At 32.0% G+C, this 18,370-nt stretch overlaps 3 protein-coding genes and 1 pseudogene across 3 annotated transcripts; 2 read left to right on the top strand and 2 right to left on the bottom strand.

The window, feature by feature from the left end:
* Positions 1-1,126: 1,126 nt before the first annotated feature.
* Positions 1,127-2,519, bottom strand: LOC120140524 (probable WRKY transcription factor 27). The gene is made up of 3 exons (XM_039155496.1): positions 1,962-2,519; positions 1,771-1,881; positions 1,127-1,685 (listed from the first exon to the last, which is right to left on the bottom strand). The coding sequence occupies exons 1-3, from the start codon at positions 2,429-2,431 to the stop codon at positions 1,127-1,129; spliced, it is 1,140 nt and encodes a 379-aa protein (XP_039011427.1). The 5' UTR covers positions 2,432-2,519.
* A 5,326-nt stretch (positions 2,520-7,845) lies between these two features.
* On the top strand, positions 7,846-10,924 carry LOC120140425 (protein REVEILLE 6-like). Its single transcript, XM_039155413.1, has 8 exons — positions 7,846-8,136; positions 8,801-8,858; positions 9,127-9,250; positions 9,338-9,511; positions 9,619-9,723; positions 9,813-9,922; positions 10,011-10,070; positions 10,748-10,924. The coding sequence occupies exons 1-8, from the start codon at positions 7,970-7,972 to the stop codon at positions 10,844-10,846; spliced, it is 897 nt and encodes a 298-aa protein (XP_039011344.1). The 5' UTR covers positions 7,846-7,969; the 3' UTR covers positions 10,847-10,924.
* Positions 10,925-11,802: 878 nt separating this feature from the next.
* Positions 11,803-14,952, bottom strand: LOC120140523 (probable polygalacturonase). Its single transcript, XM_039155495.1, has 6 exons — positions 14,878-14,952; positions 13,482-13,817; positions 13,202-13,322; positions 12,801-12,975; positions 12,647-12,717; positions 11,803-12,560 (listed from the first exon to the last, which is right to left on the bottom strand). The coding sequence occupies exons 1-6, from the start codon at positions 14,950-14,952 to the stop codon at positions 11,866-11,868; spliced, it is 1,473 nt and encodes a 490-aa protein (XP_039011426.1). The 3' UTR covers positions 11,803-11,865.
* Positions 14,953-15,868: 916 nt separating this feature from the next.
* LOC120140445 lies at positions 15,869-18,167 on the top strand (annotated as a pseudogene).
* Positions 18,168-18,370: the final 203 nt, after the last annotated feature.

Below are 18,370 nucleotides of genomic sequence, written 5' to 3'. Positions count from 1 at the left end.
TCAATATAATATTTAAACGTTTTAACTTTTATAATATTTTTATAATAATACCAAATACTTTAAGTTGCCATATCATACTTTTTCTAAAACGATTTCTTAATAACATTTTTTTCCTATCTACACCGTTGTTCGAAATTACGACCTTTAAAAAATCAACATTCCCTTTTTATCATTGAAGTATTTAATGAGTTATAATAACACTTTTTTAATAGTCTCACGTGCAAGATAATATTTTTTATAATATTTCTTAATCATTGACAATACACACAAACTCTGCAATCGTATTTGTTCGAACTCAGGACCTAAAAAAATAATATTTCATTTAATCTTTAAATCCGCTCAAAGAATTCTTCTAATAACACTTTTAAATATAATGTTAATGAAACTCTCTCTTAATCTATTGATTTTATAAACAAATATTTTAATTCTTAAAACTATATTAAAAATCATACAAAATAAGTTTGACTGATATTGCGTATTTTAATAAGAAAATATTTGACCATAGAAGTGATCCAACTAGTAAATTGTCAAATTTCGTTTCGCCCTTGTGAATCCACAGGAAATAGAAGGGTATATTTACTTTTTATCTCATGGTAAAGTGATCCCAACATGATTTCACGGTCTGGAATTAAAACCCGTAATCAATATCGATTTACCATACGAGAAAGAAAATCAAAATACTTAGAACTGTTAACACATAACACCCACCCCGAAAATGGTGCAAATATAATATTTTGTCGAAATTAAAGGTAAAATATGCTTTCTCTTCCTTATTGTTTTGGGTTTTAGAAAGGATTAAATCATATTTAAATAACTATTTTGTTTATTAAATTTTAAAATTATAAAATAATTATTAAATTTATTATATTATTTTTAGGGTTTACTAAGTTATTATAAAATATCATTAAATTTTATTAAATTATTAATATAAAATATTCTTCAATAAGTAATAACCAAAACGATCCTAAGTTAGTGCCCCTAATATGCTTTACCATATTATTTATCTTGTCTAAGCATTAGTGATGCTAATTTAAGTTCAGCTCCTTCGAGCATTCTTAGTTTCCATGTACCAAAGCAAATGAATGAGAAAAACCAACTTTACAAAATAAAGGTTGAAATCTGCCTATCAGTCACGACCAGCCGCGGTTCCAGCGCTTGAGGCAGAGTTACCGGTAGCCCAACATGGAAAGTGACCACCAAAGGCTGACCAGTTGGGTCCTAATCCACTACCAATAGTACTACTGCCACCGCCAGCACCAGACACGAGTTCTCCCAACCCATTGAAAAGATCTTCATTAACATGCACGTTGGGGATCAAAATAACATCATTATCATCATCGTTCTCTGCGTCGGGAGACGTTTCAAGAGCCATGTTGTTAACGGTTTCACCTTCTTTAACTTCATTATCACCCGCGTTGTGCACGTTGACGGTGGTAGCGCCGTCTTCAGAATCTGAAACCGGTGTCGTTGGAGAGATGAAAAAGGAGGAGGAAACATTAGCTGCCTTTCGAATGGTCGATAGCCTGTTTCTTCGAGAACTGCCGGCGAGCGAGTTCCGGTAAGTGGGCCTAGAGTGAGTGTGGTCGCCCGTGTAGGTAACGATAAAGGTGTCGGGTTCGAAATTGCTACGCTCGACTTGTTTTCTCGCTGAACACCCTTTCGAGCTGCTGCATCTGTAGTAGTGTCTGAAGAAACCAAAATTTTATAACTAAAAAACAAGCAGAAAGAGTAATGAGAGAAGCCATTGGAGGGCACAGAAATTAATTCAACCTTGGATAGGGGGAACCTTTGATGGGCTTTTGTCCGTATTTTCGCCATGACCATTGATCTGACGATAAATTCTCACCCGTTGCATGACAAACGGTTCTCTTCTGATTCTTCCTGCAAAAATCAGACAAAAATGGACGATTTTTATGCTAACAAATAACTGCAAAGCTTCAATCTTTTGAACAAATTATCACCTCTTTCTTGTTATTGGAACCTCCTGCTGTTGAACTCGTTTCCTCAACTGCAGCGGTTGTGGTTGTCGCTGGTTTAGAAATTGGTCGAAGTTGAAAATAGGAGCAGCAGGGGTCGTCGTAACGGTGGGTTGTTGTTGTTGCTGCTGCTGCTGCTGCTGCTGTAACTGATGATGTAGGCCACTGGATCCTCCGTCAACATGTCTCGTAAAGCTCGGATCTATGCCTCGATTAATGCCCATGGTGGTGGGGTCGGCGTGTGTCAAAAAGGGTTCGTGAGAATCTGGCAAAGAACCACTTTTACTTAGAGTAGGAAATGCACACGGGTCATCTTCTTCCTCAAACGTCAATGAAGCCAAACAAGCCAAAGGGTTCTCGTGACAACCGTTGTTATTCCCTTTCGAGGATCGATTGCTTCCTACGGCGGACGAACAACTCCTCACCACCGCGTAAAGATCCCAGTCCGTAGCCATGTTTGGTATCCACCAAATCAACGTAGGTGGAAAGGAAATATAGACACGGAAGATAGAAAATGACGGCGCTGACTTTCTCCTGTTGTAAAAGAGAGGAAATTAACAAAGAAAAGGGAAACGGAAGGGAGCATGAGACGATTAGAAAGAGATAGAAGAGAGTGGAAATGGTGGTGCACTTGACTGGGTAATTGCTTATTATTTGTACAGGTGAGAAAATAGAGAAAAGATGTGTCTTACTCATCGGTTTTTAACTGAAGTCTTAAATTTATGTTTTGTAAATTATAAAGTTTCATTATAGAATTTTCCCCATTCAAGAATTTGTATAAATTGAACTCAAATAGCGATCATACCCCTTCTCTCTGCACTGGATTCTTACAGAACTTTTTTAATGTCTTCTTATAATATTAGTATTTGATTTACTAATTGATTAATTTAAATTAAATATTATAGAGTGTAATATGAGAATAATCCTTTCAATCTAAATTATTTTATTTATAAATTTTAAATTTTAAATTTTTAACTTTAACTAAAAAAATCTAATATTTCATTTCACTATAGCAATAGGATGTTGTTGCTACGTTCGACGAGCACGAATGAACACCGTTAATGATGAGTAACATTAAATTAATTTAAAAAACGTTAAATTATAAAGTACTAGACGTATAATTATAAATTAGTTAAAAATCTAAATGTAATTTAATCAAAATACAATAAAACATTAGTTTTAGGGTAAACTATATCATTGACCATCTAACTATTTATCCTTTTTTACTTTAACCACCGATTTTTCAATTTTATCAATTATATCACCTAACTATTTAAATTTTATCAATCACGCCACCTGCCATTAAATATTAACGGAGGAAATGATGTGATAGTTAATAAAATTTATATAATTACACATTTAGTCCTCATTATTTATACATTCTATTAATTTTTGTTCTAACTTTTATTTAATTCAATAAATTTAATCATCAATCCGATTGTGACATGTGTCACTGTGTGATTATATATATATTTTTATTTAATAAATTTTCCATCCAATCAAATGGTGTCATGTGTCACCAATTGAACCAATAACCACTGTTGGTGGGGTTTAAACCTGAGACGCAAGCCGAAAAACTAAGTACCCTAACTACTAAGTTGGACTACTAAATTTGTCTAGTATACAGAACAAAATCTATATAATTTATAATATAGTTAATGGTAATGAGTGACCTTAGAAGAACTCAAAGATGAAATAATTGAATAGTATAAAAATATAAAATATGTATAAACAAATATTATAATTGATCAATAAATGAATATATTTTATTTATATTTTAGATCACATTTAATGCAAAAATTAAAATAAAAGTGAATTTAATATGTTATAATTGAAATGTATCATTTTACATATTTTAAATTAATAAATTGTCTTCATTATTCCAATTTTATAGAACTGAAATGTAGCATATCTTATATTTTAAAATATTATAATGTCGATCAAATTATAATCTTATTTAACAACTCTATATTAAAATAAACTAATTCAATAAAATCAAGTTTCCCCTAAAATTTTCTTCAAATATATAATGAATAAATAATAAAATATAAAATTCTTACTCTAACTAGGATATAAACAAGTCAATGCATAAGTTAAAATGCTTACTAATACGATAGACCCTCAACTATCAGGAAAATTCTAAGTAAACGAAGCTCTTCTTTATAATTCAATTATAATATATAAAATTACTTTTATTTTTATTTTCCATTAAAATGATTTAAAATATAAATAGAATACATTCACATATTAATCAGTTATAATATTTGTGTGTGTATATATATCATATTATTCAATTATTTCATGGTGGAATTCTTATTAGGTCATTTTCCTTTTTTTTATTACCATTAACTATATATATTATGTCGTGATATGTATGTCCTTTGAATGGTGTAGCGGTAATTGATTCAATTGGTGACACGTAACACCATTTGATTGGATAAAAAATTAATTAAATTAAATAAATATATTAAGAAAAAATCCAATCACATAGTGACACATGTCACTATCTTATTAAGGATTAAATTTATTAAATTAATTAAAAGTTAGGACCAAATTTATAGAATGTGCAAGTAATGAGGACTAAATATGTAATTATACAAATTTTATTAACTACCACTTCGTCTCCTCCATTAATATTTAAAGGCAGATGAATTGATTGACAATATTTAAATAATTAGGCGATCTGGTTGACAAAATTGAAAAATCAATGGTTAAAGTAAAAAGGAGAAAATAGTTAAGTGGTCAATGGTATAATTTATCATAAAAATTAATGTTTTATAAATATTGTATTTTAATTAAATTACATTTATATTTTTAACTAATTTATAATTATATGTTTAATACTTTATAATTTAATATTTTATAAATTAACTTAATTGTATTCATCGTTAATCGTCCATACTCGACAAGTGTTATAGAATTTTTCATAGCAATATAAAATAATTTTTGTTATGTTTTTTAGTTTCATTATCTTTCACTTTTTCTTTGACTATGTGAAAATGTCAACAGTGGGGCCGAAGCCCATGGGGCAATATGGGCAGAGGAACTCGAAATGACAATGCTTCCTATGCTTCCAAATTAACCTACACGCACTGCCTTTGTAGATTTATGTACTCGAAATATAATTGGATACCCATTTTTCTTTTTTCAAAAAAAAAAGTTTGGGAATCATCACGCGCTCCTCTTGCACGTGGAATCCTTTCCATTGCAAACCACTTGGTTATATTGGATACTTGCGTGCTTTGCATCTGTATTACATTCACATAATCTCATTAATGATGATAAGTTCAAAAGGAAATTTAGAAGTGGACCGACATTTATCAAACTTATAATAGAGCAGATTGTTGGAACTTTTAAAGCATGATTAGATGTTTTAAAAGCAAGTTAATGGGTGTATGTGAATATTTGCAAAAAAAACAAAAATACAAATCCTTTCTTTGAGTTCAACTAAAATGGGGAAAGGCCAACTTTTTGACTGAATTCTCTTGGTTTACTTCTCTTAGTTGCTTAGGTCGAGATTGACAAACGAAACCAGCCTATGAAGATATAGCTTTGTAGAGCTTTATCTTATCCAAATTTAGGTCATCCCCACTATCACCAATTCCATTTCTTAAAATAAATTATCATTTACATACAAATAATAATTAAAGCATTCGAATTAAATTTGATTTACATTATTTTGAATTTGGATTATATAGAATTTAAATTCAATTCTAATTAAAATATTTCAAATTTAAATTTAATTTGCATTTATAAAAAGTATATATATATATATATATATATATATATAATACTCACAATTAACATCAAGTTAATTCCCTTCCACTTTAGGAACTCAAGGAGAAGTTAACAATGTCACCACGTGTTATCTTTCTTTCTTTCTTCTTCTTCTCTATGATTATATGACTTTGTCACAAAGTTGTAATTTGATGTCCTTATAACAGGTTGAGCACTATGGTGTTCTTTTTCTTCTTCTTAGTTTCTCAAGTGGAAGTTTGAAAAGATAACGTCATAAATTATATTCTTTAAGACACAATTAATTAATTTTAAATAATAATTGAACTAAGTTTTAAATTCAAACAAGACGAGCATAATTTGAATTATAATAATGATAGATATTTAATTTTTGAATTATAATTTATTAATTGATTAAAGGGATCATAATTATCTCTAAAGATATTGGGTTTGAGTATATCGTATGGAGAGATGTTTAAACGTTCATTGTCAAACAGTTAAGAGTTTTTTGAACAAATATTATCTTCCTTGTAATCACCCTAAACTAATCAAACTGATCATTAATTGATTAATCGTGATTAAATACAATAGAGATTAATAAAAAAAATACCATTTTCAATCTAATTTATCATTTCATAACATTATAGTTCAAATCTCATACTTCATTTAAAAGATATAACACTTCATCGATCTCCTAAAATCTACTTATAAATTTTTAAGAATGATAACAACTTAATCCAAAATGAAAAACTATTTTGAACCCTTGTTTGTGGTTTGGATTGGTTAATCAAATTTTTTGTGCTTAAAACAATCAATGACGGACGTATGTTATGAATAAATGTATGAAATTTTAATATATGATAAATTTATAAAATTTTAAAAAGAAAAAACAAACTATTAATAAAGAATTCAAAAGAATCTAAAATATATAAAAATATCACCTCCAATCAACTCCTTTAATTCATCCTTAATCATAATTGCTCGCGTAGTATAATATAACTAATGATATACTTTTAGACTTAATCAATGACAAATTGTATATTAATCTACTAAGTTGTGTTGGGATAATATGTATGGATTTGTCTTGGGCTTTCTCATGAGATACACTCAAGCTCCTTTAAGTTTGGGTAAAAAAATTAGTATTTAATTTTGATATTTATGTGTAAAATAATATTTATTTTTATTGTATAATTAGGTATAGTATAATTAAAGAAATAATGGATTACAAATTTAATAGTTAGATGTTAAAATTTTGGGGCCTTGTAAATTTTAAAAATATTAGATACTTAATTGTACTACAAAATAAAATTTAGCTATCAAATTGTATAAAACAATTAAGTATCTGATTATACAAAAAGTTTAGATAATAAATTTATATACTAATATCTTACTATTTTAATTATGATTAAGGATAAATCGAAGGGTACATTCACATCTTTTAAAAATTTCAAATTATATATTTTCTTTGTATTTTCTATTGATGATATAATTTCACAATTCCTAAAATTTTACATTCTTAAATTTTTAATATAATTGTTTAACTTCTTACATAAAATCTATATTTATTTTTTTTACCTATAACAATTTTTTGAATAATTTTTATAAATATATTTTTACCTAAAGTATTTTTTGTTAACCCATAGTGTCATATGTAGACATCTAGTTAATTTATTACATATTGATTATATCAATTCATTTATTGAATTAATTATTTTTTAAATTTTTTTATAATCATTTATATCTGATTTATTAATTGATTAATTCAGATCAAATATTACAAATATTTAATATGAAGCGATTTTTCAATCCAATTTATTTCATTCATAAATATTACAATTTAAACTCTTAACATTACTTAAAATATTTAATATCTTATTTCATTAGATTTGTTGATTTTAAAATTATTTGTTTAGTTCAATGAACAAAATAAAATTTAACCCATTAACTATATTTTCATACTTAGTAAGCAAATTCGAAAAATATTTAGTCTCAGAACAAATAGTTTTTTAACTTTACCAAAGACGTGGCAGATTCTTATTCGCCAATTCTAATGTCAGATGAAAACCAGGAAGTCTCCATTCTCCAATCCAAATCGCCCTCTTGATATGATTATATGCAAACCTCAGCCGCCATTCTTCGAACGGTATTTTCTCAGTTCTTTAAAAGCTTAGTTCCAAAAGAAAAAAACTTCCCCAAAATCTCACATGGTTTCTTAAAACCCGAACCCGGTTGAGTTATTTTACCTGGATCCGATTGGAATGGCGTTGCCCGGCCGAGGACCGTTTGGCACGGTTGATGCGACGGCGTCCATGATTCCATCCTCGGAGGATTTGAGTCAGAAAATCCGAAAGCCGTACACTATAAGCAAGTCTAGAGAGAGCTGGACTGAACCTGAACACGACAAATTCCTCGAAGCTCTCCAACTGTAACAAACAATTTTCTCTCTTTGCTACGAAATTGCTTTGTTTTCATTTGAAATTAGGGTTTTTAAAACACTAACATGATAATTGTGCAATCTCTTTAATCTTCTCAGGAAACCTATGACTTTTCTTTGGCTATTCAGTTTTAAGGTTTTTTTTATGAAATTCGATATTTAAGATTGTATCTTTTATTATTTTATTTATAAGTAGCTGAAATTACTAGATTGGTTTATGTTATGTTTGTATATGTTCCTTCGTATATTCTGTTAGCTTTAAGCTTCTTATCTAACTGAAAAGAATCAGAATTGAAATAAACTACTTGAATATTTGAAGATGAGAGAGATTTTAGATAGCAGCAATGGACGCGATGTTATGGTCTCTATTTTTCTGTTTTGGCTCTCCTTGTCGATATTCATAGTCGATATGTAATGCAAGCCACTGTGTTATTGTTTGCATTGGCAATTGCAATAAACAATAAACACAGTCCGACTGAAAATGCATCCGCTGCAGCAATAATGCAATATAAATTCCTAATTATGTAGCTGTTATATAGTTTCTTGTTGTTACTTTCGGAACATGTTCAATCATGCTTTATGTGTTTATATTTGCCAAAATGGCTTTCCTGGTCTCACTTGCATTTGTTGTTTTCATTCCCTGGGTTCTGTTCAGATTCGATCGTGACTGGAAAAAGATTGAAGCTTATGTTGGGTCGAAGACTGTTATTCAGGTAAAATTAAAATTTACTGTAATGGTTTTGTATCTTGCAAGGATAGAAGCAGGTGACTAGGGAGGTAGGCGATTTTTTTTTTGTTATGAGTCATACTTTGTAATCATTCCATTGCATCTTAGATTGCTTTCATTTGTTTAAGTAAGAAGCTTGAAATCCGGATGCTGTAAAAACCAGTATTAGACCTTTATTTTTACTTTTAGCATTAGGTGCAGAAAGGAATGCCCACGAAAAACATTTGAAATGAAATGCCTTTTGGTTTTTATAGATTCGTAGCCATGCCCAGAAGTACTTTCTAAAGGTTCAAAAGAATGGAACAAGTGAACACCTACCTCCTCCTCGACCTAAAAGGAAAGCCGCCCATCCATATCCTCAAAAAGCCTTAAAAAACGGTGAGGATATTTGATCTTAAGCATCACCGTAAAATCATGGAGCAAACTCAAATTAATAACCGTGCCTCTGTGTGTCACATGTGGCAGCTTTTGGACACCCTCAAGTACCCGAGCCTCTGCAGTCACCTGCTACTTTACTTGACACTGGATATGTTCTTAGTACCGATCCCCCATCGATGCTTATTAACCCTGTTACTAGAACTGCTGCATCTTCCCAAACAAACAACACAGAAACCATCAATTCCGCACAAGATAAAAAAGGTTTCTTTTTTTTTTCTTCGGATTCTAGCATTGAACTAAATTTTTTAGTAGGGTTGGCCCCTTTAAAATTTTAAAATTTGAATAGTTGTTGCATTTTTTTCTTTAAGGTATTGGGATGACCAATAACTCATGTAGTAGCACTGAAAGTACCCGGAAGACGAGACAAATTCGGGAGATAGCTGATCAGGGAAATCAAGGTCATGCACTGAGAGGTTTGTCTTAAAGTTACCATACTTTTATAATCTTATATGTTATCTATATTATCCTCACACCCTTTAAACTAGCATTTTGCTTGGTGCAGTGTTGCCCGACTTTGCTCAAATATACAGTTTTATTGGTAGTGTCTTTGATCCAAACACCATCGGTCATCTGCAGAAACTTAAGAAGATGGATCCAATAGATGTTGAAACAGTATGCTCTTTTTACAATCTCAGTTTATACAATCTGACTTGATCTTGCTATGGACATGATTGCTAATACTTTTTGTTCTCCTATTTAGGTGCTTTTGTTGATGAGAAACCTCTCCATCAATCTGACAAGTCCTGATTTTGAGGATCAAGTGAGTTTCTATTTCTTAGCTCTTTCTAATGGTTACTTCTTCCTTCACGATATGCATGATGAGACTCGATTAGTAAAAGTAGTAATGTTGGTCTATTAGTAGTTTTGTCTTTCCTTCTAATAGGTGAAGGGGTTGAATGCCAAGAAAATTTATGTTGGTAGATATTGTTTGAATTGCAATGATACAGCCTAAGTAAATGGGGTCTGATTATCCTTTGGGGTCGACAATTTGCAGCACTGTGCTTTCTTCCACGTAAATTACCATGAGATTTCTGTAGTCAGCATTTAGAAATACAACAGTTTGACAAAGTATGATATGATGATGACTCCTAAGATATTACTGATCAATCTTGCATGCAACTGGCTCTGTGCATGATATGTTTTGAATATTGGAAGTTGTTATGTGATATTAGGCTGTAAATTTAAGAGATGAAGAGATTTTTGTTTTCAATGCATCATCACACATATATGCCTGTTTAAATGTTAATGATATCTTGATGTTGGATGATTTCGTTTAGTAGCGCCATAGCTTGTCCCCGACTTTTTTTTTTTTTTTTTTCTTTTTGACTTATCATTAGGTAAAATGTCTACTTCTTAAAACTTTCAAACTTTGAGTATTTTCTTTGGTTAATCTATATATTTGTTCCTAAACCTATAAGATATTGCTTTGTGATACAGAGAAAATTGCTTTCTTCATATGAGATTGACACGGAGACAAATGACAATGGTGATTCTTGTAATGCTGTTGATGACGACCAATCCAAAAGAATCACTTAATATTGTAGGTGATAGGTTTTCTCTAATTTCAGCTGTACATTACCTCTTTTATAATTAATAGACTCTATTTTCATGCCGGGAAAGGACTTAAATAAAAAAGAGTTCTGGACCGTGATATTCAGTAAGTATACATATATGCTACTTGTAGGATCATCGGCTGCAAAGTTTCCAAATAATTCTCCGCATTCATCTGCAACTAAGGGAAGTTTTGGAGAGCCGGGTGTAGAACGAAAGGATAAGAGTTGGAAAGAGAGTGTACAGTGCGTGCTCTATCTTTGTTTTGAAGAGGGGGTGGGGGGATTTATGTTGTACAGTTCTCAGACAAGTTTCGACTGCATAATCTTACCGTGAGGTTATGCCTACTTTCTAATATAAACACAGTATTTTCTATGCTGCTGCTATGGAGGTGGATACAAATATCAGTGTTTTTTTTTCATTAATTTTGTTGAAATATCGGTATCCGATGTATGAATATGAAATTATATTCTTCAAAGAGTTTTCAAATTTATAAAAATGGAAAAAAAAGTTAAACCATGATCCAAATCCAACATGCTTAAGTCTCGAGTAATATAGATATTTCCTTAAGCTTGTTAGTCATGTAACTTTCGTTCATCTTTGTTTACAATTATCCAAATGCTATAACCATGTGTACCATTCTGATTTTAAAGCTACCTAGACACGTTTGAAAGGATTGAACAAAAGATGATTCTGTCCAAACAATTGCGATCAATTTTTTTAATTAAGAGAATAAGATTATCTCAAGATTGAACTCGAGAACTATATCAATTGAAGATTTTATAATATGTTTTTTTCTATTTTACCTTTGATTTGGTAAACAATAATTACAAAGTTGAACAAAAACAGAAAATTCATGGCTAATTGCTACCGTACGGTTTGTTATATAAGTCGTTACATTATTAACTCGATTTCTGATTTTTTTTTAGAACTTTTTCTTTATTTTCTCCCAGATGCTAAAGTACGGTTTGTTATAAGAATTTAGAGTAGAGTACAAGTTACTATCAAAAGTTTCCGATTACCGAACAAGTCTTCAGCCCGACATCTTCAATAGGCAGCCTGTCCTCAGGGAAGGGGCAATCAATCTCCTTCTCAGGCAACAAATTGCACGGAACAGGGGTCACTCGGTTGGTAACTCCCTGAACATCAGTGCAGTTCCATTGCAACTCCTTTGGCTTTGCAGTCAATTTGATATCGACATTCGAAATGCAAATATCCGTGAAAGGATCGTTCTCGATCCCTTCCAATCTCGCTGAATATGTGACATTATCAGCCACTATGTCTTTGTAGTTGATTCCTTTGATCATCGGAAATGCTTTCGGGTCGAATCCGGGGTCTGGATGCTGGCCATAAGAACCTGTCATCCAGAATACATACTTCATTGTACTTATTGTCATGTTTCTAACATAAATGTCTTTCACATAAGCTCCTCTTCCCACAGCAGTTTTAATCCTCACACCAGATTGAGTATTGATTGCTGTAATGTTTTCGGCTCTTACATCTTCGATCCCACCGGACATCTCACTTCCGAGAGCAATCGTGGCACTGTCGGGAGATATGCAGGTGAACCTTCTAATCACCAAGTGCTTGGTGGGCATGTTGAACTTGATCCCATATTGATCCCAACCACTTTTAACAGCTATGCAGTCATCACCCGAGACTACAAAACTGTCTTCAATTCTGGTGTTTGTGCATGAATCTGGAAAAAAGGAAAAACAACGAAATTAGCATTTAAAGGCTCATATCAAACGAGTTCAAAACTTTAACCTATAAATGCAAACACACCTGGGTTAATTCCATCCGTGTTAGGAGAATCAATGGGTGCAATAATGGTCACGTGTTGGATAATTATATCACTGCGATTTCGGTTACCAGTCAGAATATAGATGAAAATTTGGATAAAATAAATTGGTTATAACTAAATCGAGATCGGATTGACCTGCTGTATATAGGATGAACGTTCCACGATGGGGAGTTGATCAGTGTGAGATTCGATATCTGCACCTGATTGGAATACATGACCTCGATCAAGTAGGGCCTGGTTTCATTTAATGTGCCCTCTTTGAACTTCTTCCACCAGTATGCACCTTGGCCATCGATGGTGCCGTTGTTACCTTAAGTTACAAGCCAGATGAGTCAAAAACAACTCAATCATTATTCTGAACTCGGACTTTCGTTTTAAAGTTCATAGACTATTTAATATTCAAAATGATTTAGACAAAAATATAAATTTTGAAACTCATATTTGATGTTCCATTGAATAAAATTTAAATAAATTTGACTCGACCATGAACATAACTACAAAAGAATCATAATGATGGGTGTTGGTTTGGAGTTTACCTGTAATGACGACATCGGTGAGGTTGGTGCCAAAAATAAGGCTGCTGAACCTTCCACTACCGGCGTCTCTTCCCCTTCCGTAAGAAGGCAGAACTGGAAGATGAGGCCACTCCGATTCATCCTGTTTACTTTTTTCCCTCAAATTCTATTTATAATTCCTTTAATCACTTACTTTTTCTTTTACCAAATCTTATAGTATTAAAGCTAAATCCATATTTAATCACTAATTATATTTTATTTATTTACTTCCGGTTCAATTTTCTCGAAATTGAAGTGTTACCTGAGCTCCCAGAATAATAGCATCCTTATGGATGAAAAGAGTAAAATGACTGGTGAGATTAAAGCTCCCTGTTAACCATTTCCCCGGCGGAACAACAAGCTGTGCACCGCCATCCGCCGCGAGCTGGCTGAGATTCGCTATGGCGGCTTTGAACGCCTCCGTGTTGGATGTTTTACCGTCTCCGACTCCACCAAAATCAGTTAAAACCGCGCTGTGTTTCCGACAATTAAGCGCCGGGAACTCGATCACTGTCGCATGCTCGACGGCTCGAAATTCCGCAACGCTCGAACTCAATAATTCCAATAACAATATGGCTGAGATCAACATCTGGATCACCTAAAACAACAAGCCAACATGCTTAGCATTTCCTCGTCACAGTCTATTTTATTTTCATCGATAAGAAAAATAACAATAATTCGAGAGAATTATAATGCGAAAGTATAAATCTCAGTCGAACGTGCTGAGAATAAGATAAACGACGTGGGATTTTCTCGAGAAAAAGAAAAAGAAAATATTACATGGGATTTTCTTAAGAAGTCCATAGCTGAAAACAAATGAGATACACTTGTGATTCTTGGGCAAAAAAGAATTTATATAGAGAATGTTTTATTGTGCAGCAGCTTATATATGGTAAGCAGAATCACGAATGAGATATTGATTTAATGCCATGACTACTAGAATTAATTAAACAAAATAAAGCAAAATTTAAAGGTTTGTAAGATATGTAACGGTAATGGCAAAATTATACATAAATTTATTATTATTCCATTCACTAATAGTATGTGAAATTATGCATTGGTTTTCAACTGAATATTAATTAGATGCTAAAAGAATTGTTGCTATTTCTTGAGGTTTCAAGTTCGAGCACCAAAAGTGCTAGATGTTTGAGAGTTCAATGTTGAGTGGTTGAGAATTATCTTTGAATAGATACCTTAAATTAACCAAAAATAAGGTTGATAATGTAATATTAGAGCTTAATAATATTATTACATTTTGTGTCTTTAAGAGCACAATTTTAATCTAAAATCATTTGAAAGTATAACAATTTCTAAAGATTTAAAAATAATATAATTTGTGTCCAACATATTTATATTGAAAGAATGGTGTTGTTAATCGATTAATGGAATAATTACAAATTATACGGGTGGGAACACTAATTTCATGGATCTTAAGTGATATAATTTGATTGAGAATATCTCAATTATTATTATTTTTTCTCATTTTATCATAAAGAAAAGGAAATTATACAATGTTTAGATTATTACGTGCAAGGAAATCAGAGTATGGCAAAAATTTGGATGTTTATAACCCACGGTGATATCATGCTTGCATGGCTAAAAGGTGCCACTTTTGTCTCTCTTTTTTATTACCAGGCGTTGGATGTAAAAATACTGACGTGGAATGCATCAAGTGGCCTGATGATTGACCAGAATAGTTGGGTCCGGTTCTGCCGGGACCCACTGAATCTCATATCCGGTCTGAAATTTAAAAAATTATCTTTTTCATTAATTTGGATTGAAATATTTTAACTCTAATCACGAAGGAAATGAGCGATGAATTGCGGCTAATTTCTAATAGTAATTAATTAATTAACTAATTAAATTTCAGTCAATATTTTCAGTTTTATTACAATTAGTTTCTATGTTACTTGAACTTAGATAATATTTTTATAAAATTATATTTAATTTATATTTATAACTAAACATCTAATACGATTAGTGTTAATAAAATATTGTAAAGCAATGTTTCAATATATATATATATATATTGTAATGCAAGAGTTTGGAACAAACTTTTTTTAAACTTTAGATTTTTTATATTTTATTTAAATTTAATTTAAAAATTCGTTTTATTATTTTAAAAAATATAAATATATATAAAAAAAGTATACTTAGATTTTTTTGAATAAACTATGTATACATAACTGAGTATTTATGATATCTCTTGTTTATACATTCGCTGTTCTGAATCATTTAGCAATGTAAAATAAATTGATCTACATGGGGTCGATGGTTGATGGAGTGTGTCTCCTTTATGGTAGTGCTAATGAGATTAGAGACTACCAGTGGTTAAAGGCTATCCTTCACAGTTCACACCTTCTGTGCTCTCCGAACTTCAATAATCCGATTAGTTATTTTTCCTTTATAGTTTTTCTTTCTGTTCTTCTCAAAATCCAAACACGCAAGGAGGACGGTATTTATATTATGAAATAAATTTATAAAATTTAAAGAGAAAATAAACTTATAAAATTTCAAAAAATGAAAATATATGTTTAATATAAAATATTTAAAATATATAAAAAAATTTAAAATTTTTAAGGAGACTACCGTTCTCATCCGTCCCTGCTGACGCAACTTCAGTTAACACTCTCTCTCTTTTGGTTTGCAGTTTTCTTTTTTCATTAAAAGCAGTAGTGGAGGCGCTTCTTTTCCCTCTTAACATTCTTGATAAGGTTAGATTCATCTAAATCTTCTCTCTTGATGACATTTTTTTTAGTTTTAATTCTTGATTTGTGTTGTTTTGATTATCTGGTATTTGGATCTGATGCTGATTAATGTTTTAAATTGTTTTATTTAATTAAATATGGTTTCTTGGTAACTTGTTCGAGTGGATCATGTTCTGCCTATAATTGTATTGCAAATTCAATCTGAATTTAGGGTTTTGTTTCTACCATAGGACAGATCTAGATGCTGCTGCTCTTTGGTATGCTAGAGAATTGTGGAAAACTAAAATTGAGATTTGATATACAGCCTGATAAAAATAAGAAATTTACTTTATGGCGTTGGGTTGAATCCTTTTGTTGTTGAATTGTCTGATGTTTTAGAAACTTCAATTTTTCCTTTTACATATTCTTGCTTGAAAAATTAAGTCAGATAGTGCTAGGATTGGTTAGAATTTCTGGAATCGATTATCTTTCAGTTGGGTATATTCTATTTTTTCTATTGATGTTGACCTTTCTTTTCCATTTTAATTTCGCCATGTATCTTTTTTCTGCACAAATTCACTCTCTATTTACGCAATGATGTTATCATGCTAACTGTGCGGATAATCTTTATGCACTTCTCATATTTTTTTGTCTTACCAATACCATGAACGTTGATTTGTTGTGTATCCTTCAGTTCCAGAGTTGTTTACGTTTAACTTGTCTGTTTATATGCTTGAATATTTAGCGTCTCACCAATACCATTATTGTTGAGTTGTTGCTTACCCTACAGTTCCAAGGCATTTTTCATTTAAGTTGTCATGACTCTAAGAATCAACTTGGATCGGTACGTCTTAATGTCCATCTTTGCTTAATTATGTTATGGAGCTGGATGGTTTTATTTTGTTATTTTAGTTCAATCTGTTGATTCCTTTTATGAATTTGTGGTTGAATTTATTGTTGTCTACTTGTCTTTGTACTTTTATCCATATTATCTGCTTTTTACCTGTGAATGTTTGTCAGTTTAATTTGCACCCGAAGTTTGGCTTCATGGTTTATTGACTCAGATGGTGTTCATCTTTTAATACTGTAGGGAAGGCAATGTGAGTTGTTTGAACTGGACTACAAATATAGTCTTATTTGACGGGGTAAGCTTGTTGGTTTTTGTACAAGATGGGTAAATGCAATGGTTGTGGGAAACTAGGAAGGATGCTGGTGAAGGATGGACCTACAAAGTCTTACCGTTCTGCTCTTCTATGTTCCCCTGTTGTTTCTGTTTGGGATTGCATTGTCCGTAAGATGAGATATTCCTACAGACCTGAGTGGGTGTACTCTTAGTGTTATATAATTATATTAGTTCTCAGTAAGAGAATTAATTAGAAATAGGTAGCATCTGAACTTTTTTGGGGAAAAAAAAGGAAAGGACTGTTTTATAGAGAAAGATATACGATTTAGCGGAACCTTCTTTGAAGAGAAAAAAAATATGAGCTAACAGAATTCCGTGTTTAAAAGCTTTTGAGTTCTCATGGATAACAATGCATGCAATAAAGTGCAACCAGTAGTGAGGAAAGTAAAAAAAGAAGCAGGTGAAAGATGAGTTGGATCGTATTAAACAGGCTGAGAAGAAAAAGAGGCGCTTGGAGAAAGCCCTTGCTACTTCCGCTGCCATCCGCTCTGAACTAGAGAAAAAGAAACAAAAAAAGAAGGAAGAGCAGCAGAGGCTCGATGAGGAAGGTGCTGAGATTGCTGAAGCTGTCGCTTTGCATGTCCTCCTTGGTGAAAACTCTGATGATTCATGTAAGGTTATGCTACGCAAGGAAAAGAGGGTTTCAACTGTCGGGATTATGCTGGCAACTTTGATCTATTTATGGGTGGAGGGGCACCTTGCCAACCGCATCAGGTTCATGCAAACTGTGAAGGCTGGGTCACCAATGCATATAGAGCTCAACACGAACGGGCTGAGTTTGGAAACAATGACTGGTCATTCTCATATGTAGACTATGGAAGGGATCTTGCTGCACCATATTTTCAGGATGGAGGCTGGGGAAGTGCAGGACTTTCGGCTGGTCTTATCGCATGACAGGTTGTTTCGACACTCCAGATCAGGGAGACTGCAGAGGTGGACACATTCGTCCTCAACGGGATGTTGAGAGGCATGCATCAACGACTTGCTCTCACCATCTCAATACATGTGATACATAAATGTGTTGGACAAGTGATTGAGAATGTTGTTGAATTTATTGAAGAGCTGATGTTTTGTTGTTGAATCTAACATTTTTAAGTTGGTAAAGACCAACCACCTGTTTCAGTCAGAATGAAGTGCATATATCAGCAAACCATGGCCAGCATATTCCCAAGGGAACAAGGATCTTTCACCTCTTAGCGCTCTTTGCATGGTAATATCATTCATGGCCACCCAAATGTCCATAAGGATCGTTTTTAATTGAAAATATACAAATTAAAAATA

Source organism: Hibiscus syriacus, unplaced genomic scaffold (assembly GCF_006381635.1).
Source record: "Hibiscus syriacus cultivar Baekdansim isolate YM2019G1 unplaced genomic scaffold, ASM638163v2 tig00110785_pilon, whole genome shotgun sequence".
NCBI lineage: Eukaryota > Viridiplantae > Streptophyta > Magnoliopsida > Malvales > Malvaceae > Hibiscus > Hibiscus syriacus.
The sequence above is the reverse complement of the archived record's forward strand: the minus strand, read 5'-3'. Positions and strand labels throughout refer to the sequence as shown.